General features: G+C 48.7%; 4 protein-coding genes across 5 annotated transcripts; 2 read left to right on the top strand and 2 right to left on the bottom strand.

Annotated features, from left to right (window-relative positions):
* Window positions 1-211: 211 nt before the first annotated feature.
* LysRS (Lysyl-tRNA synthetase) lies at window positions 212-2,670 on the top strand. Of its 2 annotated transcripts, none has more exons than XM_002055023.4 (4): window positions 212-371; window positions 714-1,383; window positions 1,454-2,401; window positions 2,459-2,670. In XM_002055023.4, exons 1-4 carry the CDS (start codon window positions 340-342, stop codon window positions 2,549-2,551), a joined length of 1,743 nt encoding a protein of 580 aa, XP_002055059.1. In that variant the 5' UTR covers window positions 212-339; the 3' UTR covers window positions 2,552-2,670. The 2 variants fall into 2 exon arrangements, with proteins under 2 accessions (XP_002055059.1, XP_015026620.1); XM_015171134.3 differs by lacking the exon at window positions 212-371 and adding an exon at window positions 442-650.
* LOC6631536 (histone-lysine N-methyltransferase Set2) lies at window positions 2,426-10,372 on the bottom strand. The gene is made up of 5 exons (XM_002055024.4): window positions 10,212-10,372; window positions 5,216-10,139; window positions 4,012-5,141; window positions 3,787-3,943; window positions 2,426-3,361 (listed from the first exon to the last, which is right to left on the bottom strand). Exons 2-5 carry the CDS (start codon window positions 10,067-10,069, stop codon window positions 3,197-3,199), a joined length of 6,306 nt encoding a protein of 2,101 aa, XP_002055060.1. The 5' UTR covers window positions 10,070-10,139; window positions 10,212-10,372; the 3' UTR covers window positions 2,426-3,196.
* A 124-nt stretch (window positions 10,373-10,496) lies between these two features.
* Window positions 10,497-11,556, top strand: BthD (BthD selenoprotein). The gene is made up of 2 exons (XM_032439099.2): window positions 10,497-10,644; window positions 10,709-11,556. The coding sequence occupies exons 1-2, from the start codon at window positions 10,606-10,608 to the stop codon at window positions 11,198-11,200; spliced, it is 531 nt and encodes a 176-aa protein (XP_032294990.1). The 5' UTR covers window positions 10,497-10,605; the 3' UTR covers window positions 11,201-11,556.
* Window positions 11,557-11,881: 325 nt separating this feature from the next.
* On the bottom strand, window positions 11,882-14,156 carry tth (toothrin). The gene is made up of 2 exons (XM_002055026.4): window positions 13,572-14,156; window positions 11,882-13,489 (listed from the first exon to the last, which is right to left on the bottom strand). Exons 1-2 carry the CDS (start codon window positions 13,874-13,876, stop codon window positions 12,580-12,582), a joined length of 1,215 nt encoding a protein of 404 aa, XP_002055062.1. The 5' UTR covers window positions 13,877-14,156; the 3' UTR covers window positions 11,882-12,579.
* Between the last annotated feature and the right edge of the window lie 217 nt (window positions 14,157-14,373).

Here is a 14,373-nt window from a genome sequence, read left to right as displayed (position 1 = left end):
AACAAGTTAATGACAAGAATTTGGCATATTTCATAAATTTGCGTATGGCTCACGACTTTTCCACTCACGATCCCAAAACTAATTTTACTGGCGCTGCCGGACTATGCTTAAAAGCTCTTACAAAACAGCTGATATATTAGCAACACGTGCTTTCAGTTCGTTGGCAACGCGTACACTTGACAGTGTGACGTATTTTATTCCAAATATAGTTATCGATATATCGTTAATTGTTGTATACCTCGCTTATTTCAATTCGCTTGGAGTGTGTGTGGCGCATTCGCAGTCATTCTTGTATTTGCAATTTCCCTCAAAGCCGGAACTCATTAGACGCCAATCGGCATGGCTACTGCAACTGGTGAACTATCCAAGAAGTAAGTACGCGCAATCATTGCGTTAATTGCAAGTCTAAAGCCAATACGGAAAAACGGCCAACTAGGCGCCAACTGTGAGGTTAAGTTGAACTGCTTACTTGGTAGCAATCGCGGCTGTCATAAATAGACTAAGACCTATATTTGTGGCTGTGAAATGTTTGCGCGTAACACTCTTAGACAGTTAATGTGTTTTTCATCGCTCAAACTTTCAACGGTAACGGCTGCAAGATTATATCATGTGAGCGCCATGCTGTATGCACCAAGCAAAGGCACAAAACTGTTGGTACCCAAAATTAGCCAAGATTCAATGCGTCTGATAATCTTTCTAATAATCTTTTGCAGTGAGCTGAAACGCCGTCTGAAGGCTGAACAAAAGGCCAAGGAAAAGGCTGAGAAGGAGGCAACGCGCTCGGCTGCTGCGCCACCAGAAGCCGGTCAAAAGAAAAAATCTGCCGCCGAGCAGGAAGAGGAAATCTCACCGAATGAGTACTTTAAGCTGAGATCAGCTGCGGTCGCTGAATTGAAGCAAACGCCCGAAAATCATCCGTATCCACACAAATTCCAAGTGAGCATCTCGCTGGAAAACTTTATTACACAATATTCTCAGCTTCAGGATGGCGAGACACTCGACCAGGTCAATTTGAGTGTAGCTGGACGCATTCATGCCATTCGAGAGTCAGGTGCCAAGCTCATTTTTTACGATCTGCGCGGCGAAGGCGTCAAGCTGCAGGTAATGGCCAGTGCCAAGTCATACAAAAGCGAGAAGGCCTTCGAGCTGGACACAGCCAAGCTGCGCCGTGGCGATATCATTGGCGTTAACGGCCATCCCGGCAAGACCAAGAAAGGCGAGCTATCGATTATGCCAACCGAGCTGAAGCTGCTCTCTCCCTGTCTGCACATGCTGCCCCATCTGCATTTCGGGCTCAAAGACAAGGAGACGCGCTATCGCCAGCGCTATCTGGATCTAATACTGAACAGCAAAGTGCGCGAGAATTTCCAGATTCGTGCAAAGGTGAGAAGCTAGCATCTTAAATGGACAGGCAGCAAATTAGTTTGTTAATTCGATTCTTATGTGCACACAGATTATATCATATGTACGCCAGTTTCTGGATCGTCTGGGCTTCCTTGAGATTGAGACACCAATGATGAATATGATTGCTGGCGGCGCCACAGCCAAGCCTTTTGTAACGCATCACAACGAACTGAAAATGGATTTGTTTATGCGCATTGCGCCAGAATTGTATCACAAAATGCTTGTTGTTGGCGGCATGGATCGCGTTTACGAGATCGGTCGCCAGTTCCGTAACGAGGGCATCGATATGACCCACAATCCTGAGTTCACCACTTGCGAGTTTTACATGGCATACGCTGACTATTACGATTTAATTGAGATAACTGAACAAATGATTTCTGGCATGGTCAAGGCCATACACGGCTCGTACAAAATTAAATACCATCCGGATGGGCCGGATGGTGTTGAGCAGGAGCTTGACTTTACGCCACCTTTTAAGCGTGTTTCTATGATCAAAACACTTGAAGAGAAGCTGCAGGTTAAGTTCCCATCGGCGGACACATTCAATAGCCCGGAAACCAACGCATTTCTGTCCCAATTGTGCATCAAACATCAGGTGGAGTGTCCGGCGCCACGCACCACAGCCCGTCTGCTGGACAAACTGGTCGGTGACTTCATCGAGGAGACATGTATTAATCCAACATTCATTTGCGAGCATCCGCAAATTATGTCGCCGCTCGCCAAGTACCATCGCAGTGTGCCTGGCCTTACCGAGCGTTTCGAGCTCTTTGTCGCCAAAAAGGAGGTGTGCAATGCGTACACAGAACTGAACGATCCTGTGGTTCAGCGCGAACGTTTCGAACAGCAGGCCAGCGATAAGGCCGCAGGCGATGACGAGGCTCAAATGGTGGATGAGAACTTCTGCACGGCGCTGGAGTACGGCCTGCCACCAACTGGTGGCTGGGGCATGGGCATTGATCGACTGACCATGTTCCTAACCGACTCCAACAACATTAAGGTTTGTGCTAAAAACAACACCAGCTTAACATCACAATAATTCTGTGTTTATTTGTAGGAGGTGCTGCTGTTCCCTGCCATGAAACCCGAGGAGGCCAATCGCACACCAGCAGCTAATGCCACTGAAGTCCAGCAGTCCGCCCAACAATAGATGAACATTCTCTAACCCAATAACACAACCACACACACAATAGTCATGTGTGTGTATCGCTTCTGTGCACTGCTTTAAATTATTCATTGAATAAAAAATGTATTAGTTTCAGATTTCAATTGTAGAGTATTATTATTTTTTTTTTTTTGCACGTTGTCGAACACTTTTTGTTAAGCACATAGGCAGAGGATCAGGTTGCCAGTTTGGCGCAATGCTTTTCTCGTCGGCTGCTAAGCTTGTTAAAGCCGAATGGATTACAGATATGGCAGCACCATCAGCGCTGCCATACTTGAATATGCAAAAATAACGGAAGTCCATTTGAAAGAAACGAATTTGAAACTCTTTAATGTGATTAATAATTGCAATTTAAAATCACGTAAAATTTTAAAATAGATGTTTTTATTTCATGCATTTTGAGCAACGAGGAAATTTGTTAACGTAGGTATTTTTTTTTTGCATTATTTTTGTCAAATTGCCACGAATAAACTGATAAAAATGAGAATGAAAAACTGAGTTTATACCCAAACACTGGGTAGAATATTAATAATAATAATTAAAAAGAAACAAAAATAAAAACAAAACTATGATAAATATCTGATTCATTTGCTGATCATTGGCTTGACCGAATACGGCGGATACTGTTATTTAGTAGTCGGTCTCATCGGCGGGCTTCCTGTACACGCGCCCCTTCTTGCGCATGTATTGATTGATGAATTCGTAGGACTTGTGCTTCACCGACTCGGTGCAGGCTAATGGATTTCCAATCAAGTCGCAGTAGCGCATCTCTTTGGTCGTGATATGGTGGCTCAGCTAAAGAAGAACATAATTACAGTTATAGGTCCCCAAAATATGTGTGCGGTAGTATCTGTCTAATTATTGGCCAGCATAGGTCACAAATGTTGTAGAATTAACAGTCTGTTGCGAGTGGCCAACTGCAAGATATCCTGGACTGCAGCATACCATAGGAAATCCTCATTTTTACAGCATAACTTTGCCATCCTAACTTTAGAGGGTATCCAAAAAAAAACTGAGATAATCTGGTTCCGGGGAACGCGAATATATCTACGTTCCATATTTCATACATATGAACAGACAGACTGTACAGTCAGACAGACAGACAGATATATATATGGCAAGATATATATATATGTATTTTATGGGATCGTAGATGCCGCTTTCAGCTTATCACAGACATTTACACAAAAGTCGTATAAACCAATTTTATAGGCACTTACCCGTTTAATTAGAAACTTGTAGTCAGCATCGTTGGTGATCCGGCCCAGATGGCAGGTATCTTTGCGATACGGACGCAAGAACTCGGCCACATGGCCGCTTATCTCAAAGCGAAACTTTTCACAGGCCTCACGTCCGCTGGAAGTGCTGCTCAGTGGCCTGCAAGGATTTGAGTGAATGCCGCTTGTATTCGATAAGATTTGGATATGCAGAATTTGAACGCTTACGTTTTACGCTTCTTTTCACGGTCAACACGATGCTTCTTCTGGCACTCGGGCAGTTGTGGCGGCATGGGCAGCTTGCGCTTTGGCTTAGCCAGGGCATCACCTGCCAACTCACCCAACATGGACAGCGGCATTGATGGCAGCTGAATGTCGAGCGCAGCTAGCGCCGATTTGCTGCTGCTGCTGCATGGCTCCACGTGACACGTGCTTATTTTGGCAATGTTGCTGTTGTGGTTGTTGTGGTTTCGGCTGCGATTCAGTGCCTCCAGCTCGTCCACATGCGTAGCCTTGACGCCATCAACAATGACATCGAGCAACGGCAGAGCAGCACAGCCGGGCACAGCTATGTTGGCGGCATCCGCGTCAACCTCCTCATCGGAAGAGTACAAATAGCCCTGAATGGGCAGCATGTCGCTGGATTTGTCCTTGTTGTTGGTCTCGTTTTGGTTACAGCGAAATAGCTCCTTGCGGCGGCGTATTTTCTCCTTGTTCTCCTTGTACCTGCGCGCCTCCAGCTGATTGTAGATGCGATCCTCTTCGCGTCGGGGACTGATCACACAGACCGAGACAAGACGATTGCGTCGCAATTCGCGTCGCTCGCGCACCTTCGCCTCGATGTACTGCGCCAGCGATTTGTTACTGAGGCTGCCCACATAGTCGACATCAATCTTCACCAGCTCGTCGGCCGTGTGCTCCGCTTGTCCGGTTGTCAGCTCCGGCCCAGGCGAATCGTCGATCAACTGTTGCAGGCGCTGCTGCGCATTTGGTGGCTCCCACTGTGAGATGCGATCCCGCAGATTATAATAATAGATATCACCGTCGGCCGTAACACTCCAGTGCCAGGAAGGCGGCAACGGCTCTACGCAGCCGGGCAGCCTATACTCCAGGCCATCGCCGTTGCTCTCCGGCGAGTGCGGCTCACTGGAAGCGCCGCTAGAGTTGGCATTGCCGCAGCGCTGCGGCGCTTTAACCGGCGCATCATCACTGTTGAACCACTCGTTGGTCTCCGTATTCTGATAGAAGGGCAGCTGCTTGGGATCGGTTTTCAGATCAGCGCCAAAGAATTCACAGCGCAGCTCATGCTCCCGCCAATCCACGCTGCAAACGCGCTTCTCCGCCTCATCTTGGGCCACCTGTCGACGAACATAATGACAATAGTTAATTACGCTTTGTCAGACAACTCCGAATGCTCCGAATATTGACATACCTTTCGCTCGAATAGGGAACGCCGCAGCTTCTTGGATATGGTGCGGCGTGTGTCATAATCGCTGGCTGCCGCCGGTTCGGATCGCCGTCGTGGATCACATTTGCTGATGCCATTAAAGCAATTGGCATTGGCATTGCCAGCAGCGCTGCCACTGATACCGGCGCCACCTTCTGCGTTGCCCGCATTGCGCTCCTTGGGCTGTGCGGATTGGCTGCAGATGGTATTGTTGCCGCACATCCGTGTTGGCTGCTTGGGCTTCTCGTAGCGATTGGTGGTGTCGCGCCTGAATCGATCCTGTCTGTAGCGATCGCTGTTTAGCACCGAGGAGGCGCTGTTGCTGTTGCTATCCTCCAGTGCGGTGGCCGTGTATTGCGGCTGCTGTTGACGATCCGCCTCGCGTTCGTGCTCCTTCATTTGTTCGATGCGTTCCCGTTTCGGTATGCGAAAGATTTCGGGCAGGGCATTCCATTTCTGTAGCAACGCCACCATGCGTTGACGCACTGCTTCCAGCTCGTGCTGCGACTGGGATGGTTGTTGTTGTTGCTGTTCTTTGGGCTGCTCATCTGGCATGCTGGTGCTCCAGAGCTGGACGCTCTGATAGACACGACTATCGTTGAGCATCGTCCTGTTTGGTATGGGCAGCGATTCGAGAGCGTCGAGCAGAGCCAGGCGCAGCTGATTGTCGTTGCCGCTTTCACTGATCCAAGCGTGCAGCAGCCGGAGGCCATGGTAGTCGAGGAAGAGCCGGCGGCAGGGCAGCTCGCCGCGCGTCAGCACGCCCAGCAGCTGGAGGCGTGTCTGCAGCAGCTTGGCGCGCACCATGCAACGGGAGAAGCGCAGCGTGTCCACTTGATTCTTGAGGCCGCTGCGATTAAGCAGCAGCAGCTGCTCGAGCACATCCGGATCCTCGACCTTTTCGAGCTTACGTGCGGCAGACTTGTCACCACCACCGCTGCTGCTGGCGCCCCCGCCACCGCCGCCGCCGGATGGCCGTAGCCAACGTCCGGCCTTGTATTCGCGATCCTTGGCTTTTGGTTGTTCCCTGCGCATCTTGCGCGCCGCTGTCGACACCTTCAATGGTTTGCACGGCTTCAGTTTGCTGCTCTTGGCTGTTTTGGTTTTGTGTGCCTTCTTGTCGGTTTCCGGTCCCTGTCCCGACTCCACTTCGTCCGGCTCCTCGGCCAAGTATTCCGGCTCACTGTCGCTCTCCGCATCCAGCTGTTCACCCTCATCCGAGTCCGGCTCACCGCCAATCCAGCCCCGACAGTTGCTCGCCTCGCAATAGCAGCGCTGAGCGTCCCTTCCATAGCGCTGATACTGATAGTCGAAGGTGATCTCCTCGCCAGGCATGATTGTCTTGACGCTAAAGAAGCCAATGCGCAGCTCCCCGTTCACCGTCCACTTTTGCGTCTCCGCATTCGGATCACAGCTGTGGTTGATGTACCGCGAAATGTTGCCCTTGGCGGTCGCATCGATGATCGCCTCACCCCGCAGCGCCATGAAGTAATAGTGGCGATTGCGATCGCGCGAATAGATATGCTGGCGGCGCTCGAACTCCTCGCTGTCAATGACCTCGCCCACATATTCCATTATGAATTCGCCCGGTGGTATCTGCAGTTCGGCCGTAATGCCGCAGCCCTTCTTCTCGGTGCGGAAGACGCGGCAGGGCCAGCACTGGTGCAGCTGGAAGCGTTTGTTTGTGCAGCGTTCACCATTCGTGCACAACGGTCCGCACTCAATCATTAGCATGCGATTGATGCAGCCGGCGCCGCAGCACAGATGACCCATGGCCTCCTCGTCGCCGGTGAGAAAGCAATCGCATTGCATTTCAGCGTTCTCCTGGCTGACCTGACGGGCGCAACGGTAATAATTGTCACGCAACAGCTGAAACGAATTGAGTCCCTCCTGGCGCAGGAACTGCTCATTGATGGCATCGATGTGCGCCAGCTCCGCCAGCTGCTCCTCCATGCTGATGGCGGAGGATGTCTGGCTGCTGCTGCTGCTGCTGACGCCGCGCCCAACGCTCGCCTTGGGCAGCTGCGGCTTCTGTTTGATGCGATGTGAGCGCCGTACAGCGCCGCTGCCAACAGTTGCGATTGCATCCTCGTTACAGCCGGTGACGCTGCTGGGCTGTGGCGAGGATGACGGCGTCGTTGCGGGTGTTTCCATGTTGGCCACTCGCTGCGCAAAATCATCATCGGGCAGCACATTTGTTATCAACTGCTGCTCCTGCTGTGCATCCTCCAGTTTGTGTTCCAGCAGCTTAACACCATTTTCTATGAACTGGATAATGTCCTTTAACGGATTGGGCGCCTCGAGCTCCGCTATGGGCGTTGGTATGCCACAGCTGGGCACTTTACTGTTGGACTCGGTGGATTCAGTTTCATCGCTAACTTTGCCCGATTTGCGCCTGAAGGCACACTGCGAGGCGCTCGAACTGGAGTCCACTGAATTCTGACGCATCAGGCTGCTGGACAAGCGTTGGCGTAACATTTTCTTAAGCTTCGCTTTGGGATATGGCTCGTTGGCACGCGTCGCGTTGTCTGGACTCTGGGATGTCTTGTGCGGATGCTGCGAGTTGCGTCGCCTGGTCAAAAGCGCTGGAGTCTCCAGCTCGGCGGGGTACTCGCAAATGGTATTGCGACGTGTATTCTTCTTGAGGCGCTGCTTCTTGGCGTTGGCCAACGACACAGTAGGTGAATTACTGTTGCTGTGCCCCTTCGGCTGCGGTTCCAGCTTGGATGTTTGCTTCTTGGCGCACAGCTTGAGTTTCTTTTTAGTTTTCTCATCATGACGCACCTGGGCTCTGGCCTTGTCCATGGCCTTGAACAGCGCATCGCACTCGACAATGGACACGGACACAACAGACACCTGGCTGTCATTCACTTTTTCCTGCTTGGTTTTGTCTGCGACATTGATTTTGGCTGTGGCAGTGGGACTACCGCTTGGCATTTGCTCCGCTTTGGGTGCGGGCGGCTCCTGGTTGAGTGAAGCCTCTGATGGATTTAATAATGACTCTACGGCAGTTGCTGCTGCTGGCAAAATCGGATTGGAAAGGGCAGAAACTGGCGTAAGGGTTTCCTTTGCTTCAGCGGCTTCAGACTGATCTGGCGAAGGCTGCTGCTCTCCAGTTGCAATCATCTTATCATCAATCGCCTGCGCGGGCAGCTCAATTGGACCTTTAGCTGCCTCCGTTGCAGTCACTGTCAACGCCTCCAGCTGCTCGGAGGCAGCACTTTCCAATTGGATGTTAGTGCTGTCCGATTGGACAGAAGTGTCAGACACTTGATTTTGTGTTTCCAATTTACAATTAGTTTCCAAGTTGTCCTCCAATTGCGACGGCAGTTCCAACTGGTCGCTATTGCTATTGCTATTACAAATATTGATACAGTCTCCGACGAGATCAATGGGTGCATCTAGCTTCTGCGGCTCTTCGGCTGCTTCAGTCTGCAAGATTTGCTTGGAGCTAGCCGCTGCGATTTCGGCAAATGTTTCCTCCAGCGTCATCTTGCTGCCGTTTGTCGTGAGTGCGCTGCCACGCAAACTGGAACGCTTGCTGCGCCGCTTGCTTGTAGGTTCTGGTAAGACAGCACAGTTGGCCTGCATGCTTTGCTCTTCTGCTATCTGCGCTCCCAAGTTACTTATTCGATTCGGCGAGTCGGGCTCCACATGCTTGGCAGAGCAGAGACTCGGCCTTGACTCCGTCTCTGTGTCTGTCTTTTGCTGCGGCCGCTGTTCTTCCACTATTTCGGGGAAAAGCAACTCCTTAGCAGGCAGCTCCACATCCACATCCGCCTTCGTTACATTTTCTTTTTCCGGCTTGGCCGTTTCTACTTCGTCAAATATTATTTGGCAAGCAGAATCTGCTTCATCTGCTGGCAGCACATTTATTGTATCAGTCTTAATGTTTACTTTTGTTTCCGCCGGCGCTTTGGTATTGACCGACGGCTTTGGTTCGTTCAGTTCATCAATTGGCTGCAATGCAGGTACGTCTGATGAAGATGTGGACAACTCCAGTGAGGGGCCCTTTAACGACTCACCCGAGTCAGAGGAATCCCGACTTACGGGCATGTTCATGCGCTTAAGTGATACGCGTAACTTGGATTTGAATTTGGGCTTTAGTTTATGTTCACAGCAGGCGTCGCTCTCAGCGTTGGCAGTGGAGTTGGCTGAATTGGTATCCGAATCCCAGTAGCTGATGCTGCGTTTAATTTCAGCAGCGCTCGCGCATACATCCCTTGGCACCGGCGCCGGCTGTGCCTTGCGCGGACGTCCACGTTTGCGTTGGGCCGGCATAGCGCCAGCTTGTGTTGGTTCAGTTTGCTTTTGCTGACCAGCCAAGCCCGGCTCCTCGCTGTTCACTTGGTCAATAACCAGGTTCGGTGTCAGTTTTGGCTTGGCAAAGATATCAACCAGCGGCGGCGGTGGCGGTTCCGATGGCAATTGACCAGCTGCTGTGGCTGTAGCTTCTGCTGCAGGACCGCCATCGAGAGCGGCAAGTGAACGTGTGCTTGACGTGGTTGTTGCATCATTTGCAATTGGCAGTGCTTTAGAATTAATGCGCGCTTCAATTTGTGTTTTGTGTGTCTTTCGGTTTTTATTGAGCAAATCGCGCACATCGAATTTAATGATTTTTTTGCGGGAGCTGCGTCGGCACTCGCTCAATGTCGGCGACACTGTAAGCACACGTTCCGCCGAGGTCTCCGTCGTCGCCATATCCTCAGCTGTTGCCTCGGCTCCCACATTTGTGTCAGTCGGTTGTGGGTGGGCCTTCGGTGGCCGACCGAGACGTTTACGCGGCGTCGGCGATTGAGCCGGCGGTTCTGCAGTTTCGTTTGGCGTAATCTCGTCCATTGAATTCAGTTGGCGCCAAAATCAACGTGCAAGCACTTTGATTTTGCCGGCACACAATTTCAATGATAGTCTAAAATAGTGAAAATTATAAATTACAGCAGTGCCGTACTATTCAATTCTACATGGATCGCAACTATAATACCTATAAACTTATGATTATCCTACTGACACGCCTCAGTTACAGATCGTTTTTTCTTTTTCTTTTGCATTTGTTTAAACACTTGCACCAATATTAACTGTTTAATTCAATAATATATATCATATATAGGGGCCAAGTATATAAGACAAGCGTTGCCAGATGTTGCGCTATCATACAAACATTTTATTTGATTAGCTGGCTAAATAAATTATCGATAGTTATGCACTTGTGCATTTTGTGCTAGAATTGTGTGGCCATATATTTTGTCAATTCACAATAGTACTACAATCACATTGTTGATAGGCACTCAAATATCGATACATGTTTACAATATCCCTCTGCAAAGAATTTCAGCGCGCATTTTCTTTTGAAGGCAGTTTCTGTTTTAGAAGTAAGAATGCCGCCAAAGCGTGCTAAAAAGGCTGCCCCTAAACGTGTAAGTTACAACAAATATGTCGCTTACTTGAATGAATGAAATCAGTATATATATTTTCATGCAGTCGCCGCCAGAAAGCGAGGAGTCCAAAGCGCTGGATCCTACTAATCCAGTGCTTTACATTGAGCATTGCCGCTCGTGACGAGTTTTTCGTCGTCGCGCCGAGGAGCTGCATTCCGCACTGCTAAGTAAAATTCAAGCAGCAGGCCAGCCATTTCAGCTCCAATTGCAACTGAATGCCCAAGGAGCTCCAAGACGCGGCGCATTTGAGTTGTCCTTCGCCCCCCATCCCACAACAAATGCCAATGAGCAGCGTCCGATTTGGTCCGGTCTAAAACGCACACCGCGCGCCCAAAAGTTTCCCAATGTCGATGAAATGTATCAGCAAATAGTGCAGGCATTCAACGACCTGTCGCAAAAGCAAAACAAACGCAAGCGCACAGCGCAATCCTCAACGCCATCGCCAACATCCACGCACACACTGCCAAAACGCAGCAAGGCTGCAAACGCTGATGCGGCATCCAATTCCAAAGCCAGCAAATCGGCAAATCTGTAAGCAGCCATACATCAACAGAGTTGGCGTCGATAGTTTTTCAGCAATAGCGCCATATGATCATTAAACGGTAAAACCCTAACGGGAGCCGTTCACTGTGAAACTTTTGCCTGTAAGCTGAAGAATTTCTGACGTCATCTCTCTCTCTCTCTCTCACTGCTCACTTCAACACGTTACGGTAAATAAAGGAAATGATCATTAATTGTTGATTCTGTTGTCGCATAAAATTTATACATAAAAATATATATTGTGTTCTCAAATAATGTTTGTATGTGGGATTCGAATAGACAAAACAATATAGAGATCGGTTGAAAATTGCTTTATAATTACGAGTTTTATATACATAAATATTATTTGTATTTGTTTTTGTTTTTTTTTCTTCATACAAATTTTATTTTTAATTTTTATTTATTTAGTTTTTTTTTCAGCCAAGTTTTGATTGCTAGTGTAATGTACACTGTTTATGTACATACAATAAACATGTATAGTCCAGATCTAAAAAACTTCAAAAATTTGTATAAAAGCCTTCCAAAGGTGTGTAAAATTATGATTTTTGTTTTCTTTCTTTTCAATTTTATTAGAATTTTTGTCTTTGATTTTTCAAAATGTACACAGTTTTTCTTCTTTTTTTTTTCTTCTCTCTTTTTCTTTTGTTTTCAGCTCGCCTCCTTAAGAAATGTACTATTTATTCCTATAGAAAAATTTTGGTTTACGAAATTGTTTTTTTCTTTTCTTTTTTTTTTTTTGCGCTGGACTGGACTGAAACCCTAAACCCTACCACACTGCCTAAGAATACATTACGCCAATGAATTTAAAATTTCAACTTAACATTTAAATTAAATTAAAGAGAAAAAACAACAAAAAAAAAGAGCACAAATCAAGATTGAAAGAAAATTAATTGAATATGACCGTTTGAAGATTGCGATTGATTTGGCCGCAGCGTTCATTTTAGTTTAAGTAAAGTTGCTTTATATATATATATATATATATAAATATACCTATGTATATTCTATATATTAATGTGTATACGTTAGATTATCAACAATCAATTGGCTATGGGAACGTACAATTAGATAGGCGACAGAGTTACCAGTAGAATACAAATTTAGCTACGCCTGCTCGGATGTGTTTTTGGTGGTTTCGTCCTGGTTAGTCTGGTCTGGTCGGATCGGGTCGGTTCAGGTGCTGGACTCGAATAAGGAACTAATAAACTAAGCCTTAAACTAACTTTAAATTACATATGTTGAAAAAAATAGTAATCACCGTTTAGGAAACGAATTCAATAAACAGATAAGTAGATAGACTGATAGGTAGTTTGGGTAGTGGGTGAATGTGGTCCATGCAAAATGCCATCTATGGGCCACCATGGGCTGATCCTAGCGTTACAGATACTTGCGATAATTGCGCAAGTGCGCATTGCCATCCTCGACGCCAACGCCGACACCAACGCCAACAGCGGCGGCGGCACTTTCGAAAGATGGTGGCTCATTAACCAGGCCCGGACTGGGCGGATCACATGTATTGCTGGGCATGCCGCTGGCGTTAGTTGTGGTGCTGCCAGTTGTTGCGCCTTTGGCACGTCGCCTGCCCCGTGTGCCAGCGCCGCGAGATCTGCGCCCACCGCTAGATGTCGGTGTGCCGCCAATATCGCCTGCCTCTATTGCTTCCAGTGACGCATCCAGCGCCGCATCTGTCGTGGTAACACGCGTCCGCGTCACAGCGCTGCGTCGTCGCGCGCTGTTACTATTGCTGGTGCTGGCAGTTTCGCAGCTGGCGTGTATCGTTGCACGCTTGCCCGGTCGACGTTTGCGCCGCTTTTTATTACCATATCGCGGATCATAGTCGTATTCATCGTCAGCCGGTGATTTTGGCTCCTCCAGCGAGTCCACGTCGTTCATGTCCATTTCATCGTAGAACCACTCCTTGGGCAGATCATCTTTTGATTGTTGCTGCTGCTGCTGCTGCTGATGTTGCTGCTGCTGTGTTTGCAATTGACTGTCTTTGCTGTCGGAGGTGTCGCCGCCGGCGGCGCCCAGCGAACAAGACTCCTCCATGCTGAACGCACCGTTAAAATCGTGCGTCGTATCGTTGTGTAGCGTACTCAGCACTGTTGGCGTTGTCGATGCGCCCGCGCCCGTCAGCATGTTGGGCAGGCTTAACGTTGAGCTGCTGCTGTTGGTGCTGGCTATGCTGGCGGTGCCGCTGGCACCAGTGCACCCAATATTTATGCCACTGGCCACCAATGCCTCGTGCTCTTTGCGCAGCGCCTGAAAGGGGCGCTCGGGAAATCGACTGTGTGTGTGTGCGTGTGTGTGTGTAGAGGTTAGATTTAGCTACGATTTCTCAACATGGAAGTAGTCAATGAGAAACTCACCTGTACATCTTGGTCAAGTACTGACGCCGACTTTTGCGCCAACGTGCCGCGGGATACGTGTAGATTTGGCCTTGGCGAAAGCCAGGCATTCGTTGTCGCTTGTCCATGAACAGCTGGGAGTGATTCTGTGCAACGCCTGTCTGTGGATCGAGAAATGGCAGCCGCAGTCGCCGCTCGATGCAGAGGCGTGTGTTGAAATTGGCGCTATATTCGATCGTTTCGCGATAGCTGACATCCTTGAAAAAGCTCTCGATCTTGGCCAGATTCGGCATCGATACGATTTGTATATTGACGGCCGAAGACATGGCTCCGTTCTGATCTGCTCCGGTCCGGTCCGCGCTCACGCTTCGCTTCCCCCTGGCGTATTGTTATCTGGTTGTGTGAGCAACGCTTAATCCATTTAAAAAGAGCCCCAGCGGCTAGCGCTGAGTTGACGCTGCGCCGCTGCTGCTTGCGTTGACTTTTGTATTTTGTTTCTTATCTCTGTTCGCCTGCTTTTTTCACACCGCTTTCACTGTTTTCGTCTTTTGCAAATCCTATAGCGCTAGGTTGTGTGTGGCTGCTATTAGCTATGTTTTCTATGCGATATATCGCTAGCATTTAACAGACCTGTGCTGGACTGCAGAGCTGCAGTCGCACTTATCGATAGTTCTGATTTTATATAAACATTTGCCATATGATAAACTTGTGATACTTATGCGTATGCTTTAAATCAGTCGATAATATACGCTTAAAACTCGAGAACAATGCACATATTTTTGCCGTCACATATTTAAAACTATTTGCCTAGCTCACCGCCACC

The sequence above is a fragment of the Drosophila virilis genome, chromosome X (assembly GCF_030788295.1).
Source record: "Drosophila virilis strain 15010-1051.87 chromosome X, Dvir_AGI_RSII-ME, whole genome shotgun sequence".
Lineage (NCBI taxonomy): Eukaryota > Metazoa > Arthropoda > Insecta > Diptera > Drosophilidae > Drosophila > Drosophila virilis.
Note: the sequence above shows the minus strand (reverse complement) of the source record. Positions and strands in the feature narration are given on the sequence as shown.

What these genes read in the sequence shown, in the direction of transcription:
- LysRS (XM_015171134.3), top strand. Translation starts at nt 526, where the DNA reads ATGTTTGCGCGTAACACTCTTAGACAGTTAATGTGTTTTTCATCGCTC. An exon ending in CCAAGCAAAGGCACAAAACT is followed by an intron (nt 651 to 713) that starts GTTGGTACCCAA and finishes AATCTTTTGCAG; the next exon opens with TGAGCTGAAACGCCGTCTGA. An exon ending in CCGACTCCAACAACATTAAG is followed by an intron (nt 2,402 to 2,458) that starts GTTTGTGCTAAA and finishes GTTTATTTGTAG; the next exon opens with GAGGTGCTGCTGTTCCCTGC.
- LOC6631536 (XM_002055024.4), bottom strand. Translation starts at nt 10,069, where the DNA reads ATGGACGAGATTACGCCAAACGAAACTGCAGAACCGCCGGCTCAATCG. An exon ending in GTTCCCTATTCGAGCGAAAG is followed by an intron (nt 5,142 to 5,215) that starts GTATGTCAATAT and finishes GTTCGTCGACAG; the next exon opens with GTGGCCCAAGATGAGGCGGA. An exon ending in ACAAGTTTCTAATTAAACGG is followed by an intron (nt 3,362 to 3,786) that starts GTAAGTGCCTAT and finishes GTTCTTCTTTAG; the next exon opens with CTGAGCCACCATATCACGAC.
- tth (XM_002055026.4), bottom strand. Translation starts at nt 13,876, where the DNA reads ATGTCTTCGGCCGTCAATATACAAATCGTATCGATGCCGAATCTGGCC. An exon ending in TACTTGACCAAGATGTACAG is followed by an intron (nt 13,490 to 13,571) that starts GTGAGTTTCTCA and finishes ACACACACACAG; the next exon opens with TCGATTTCCCGAGCGCCCCT.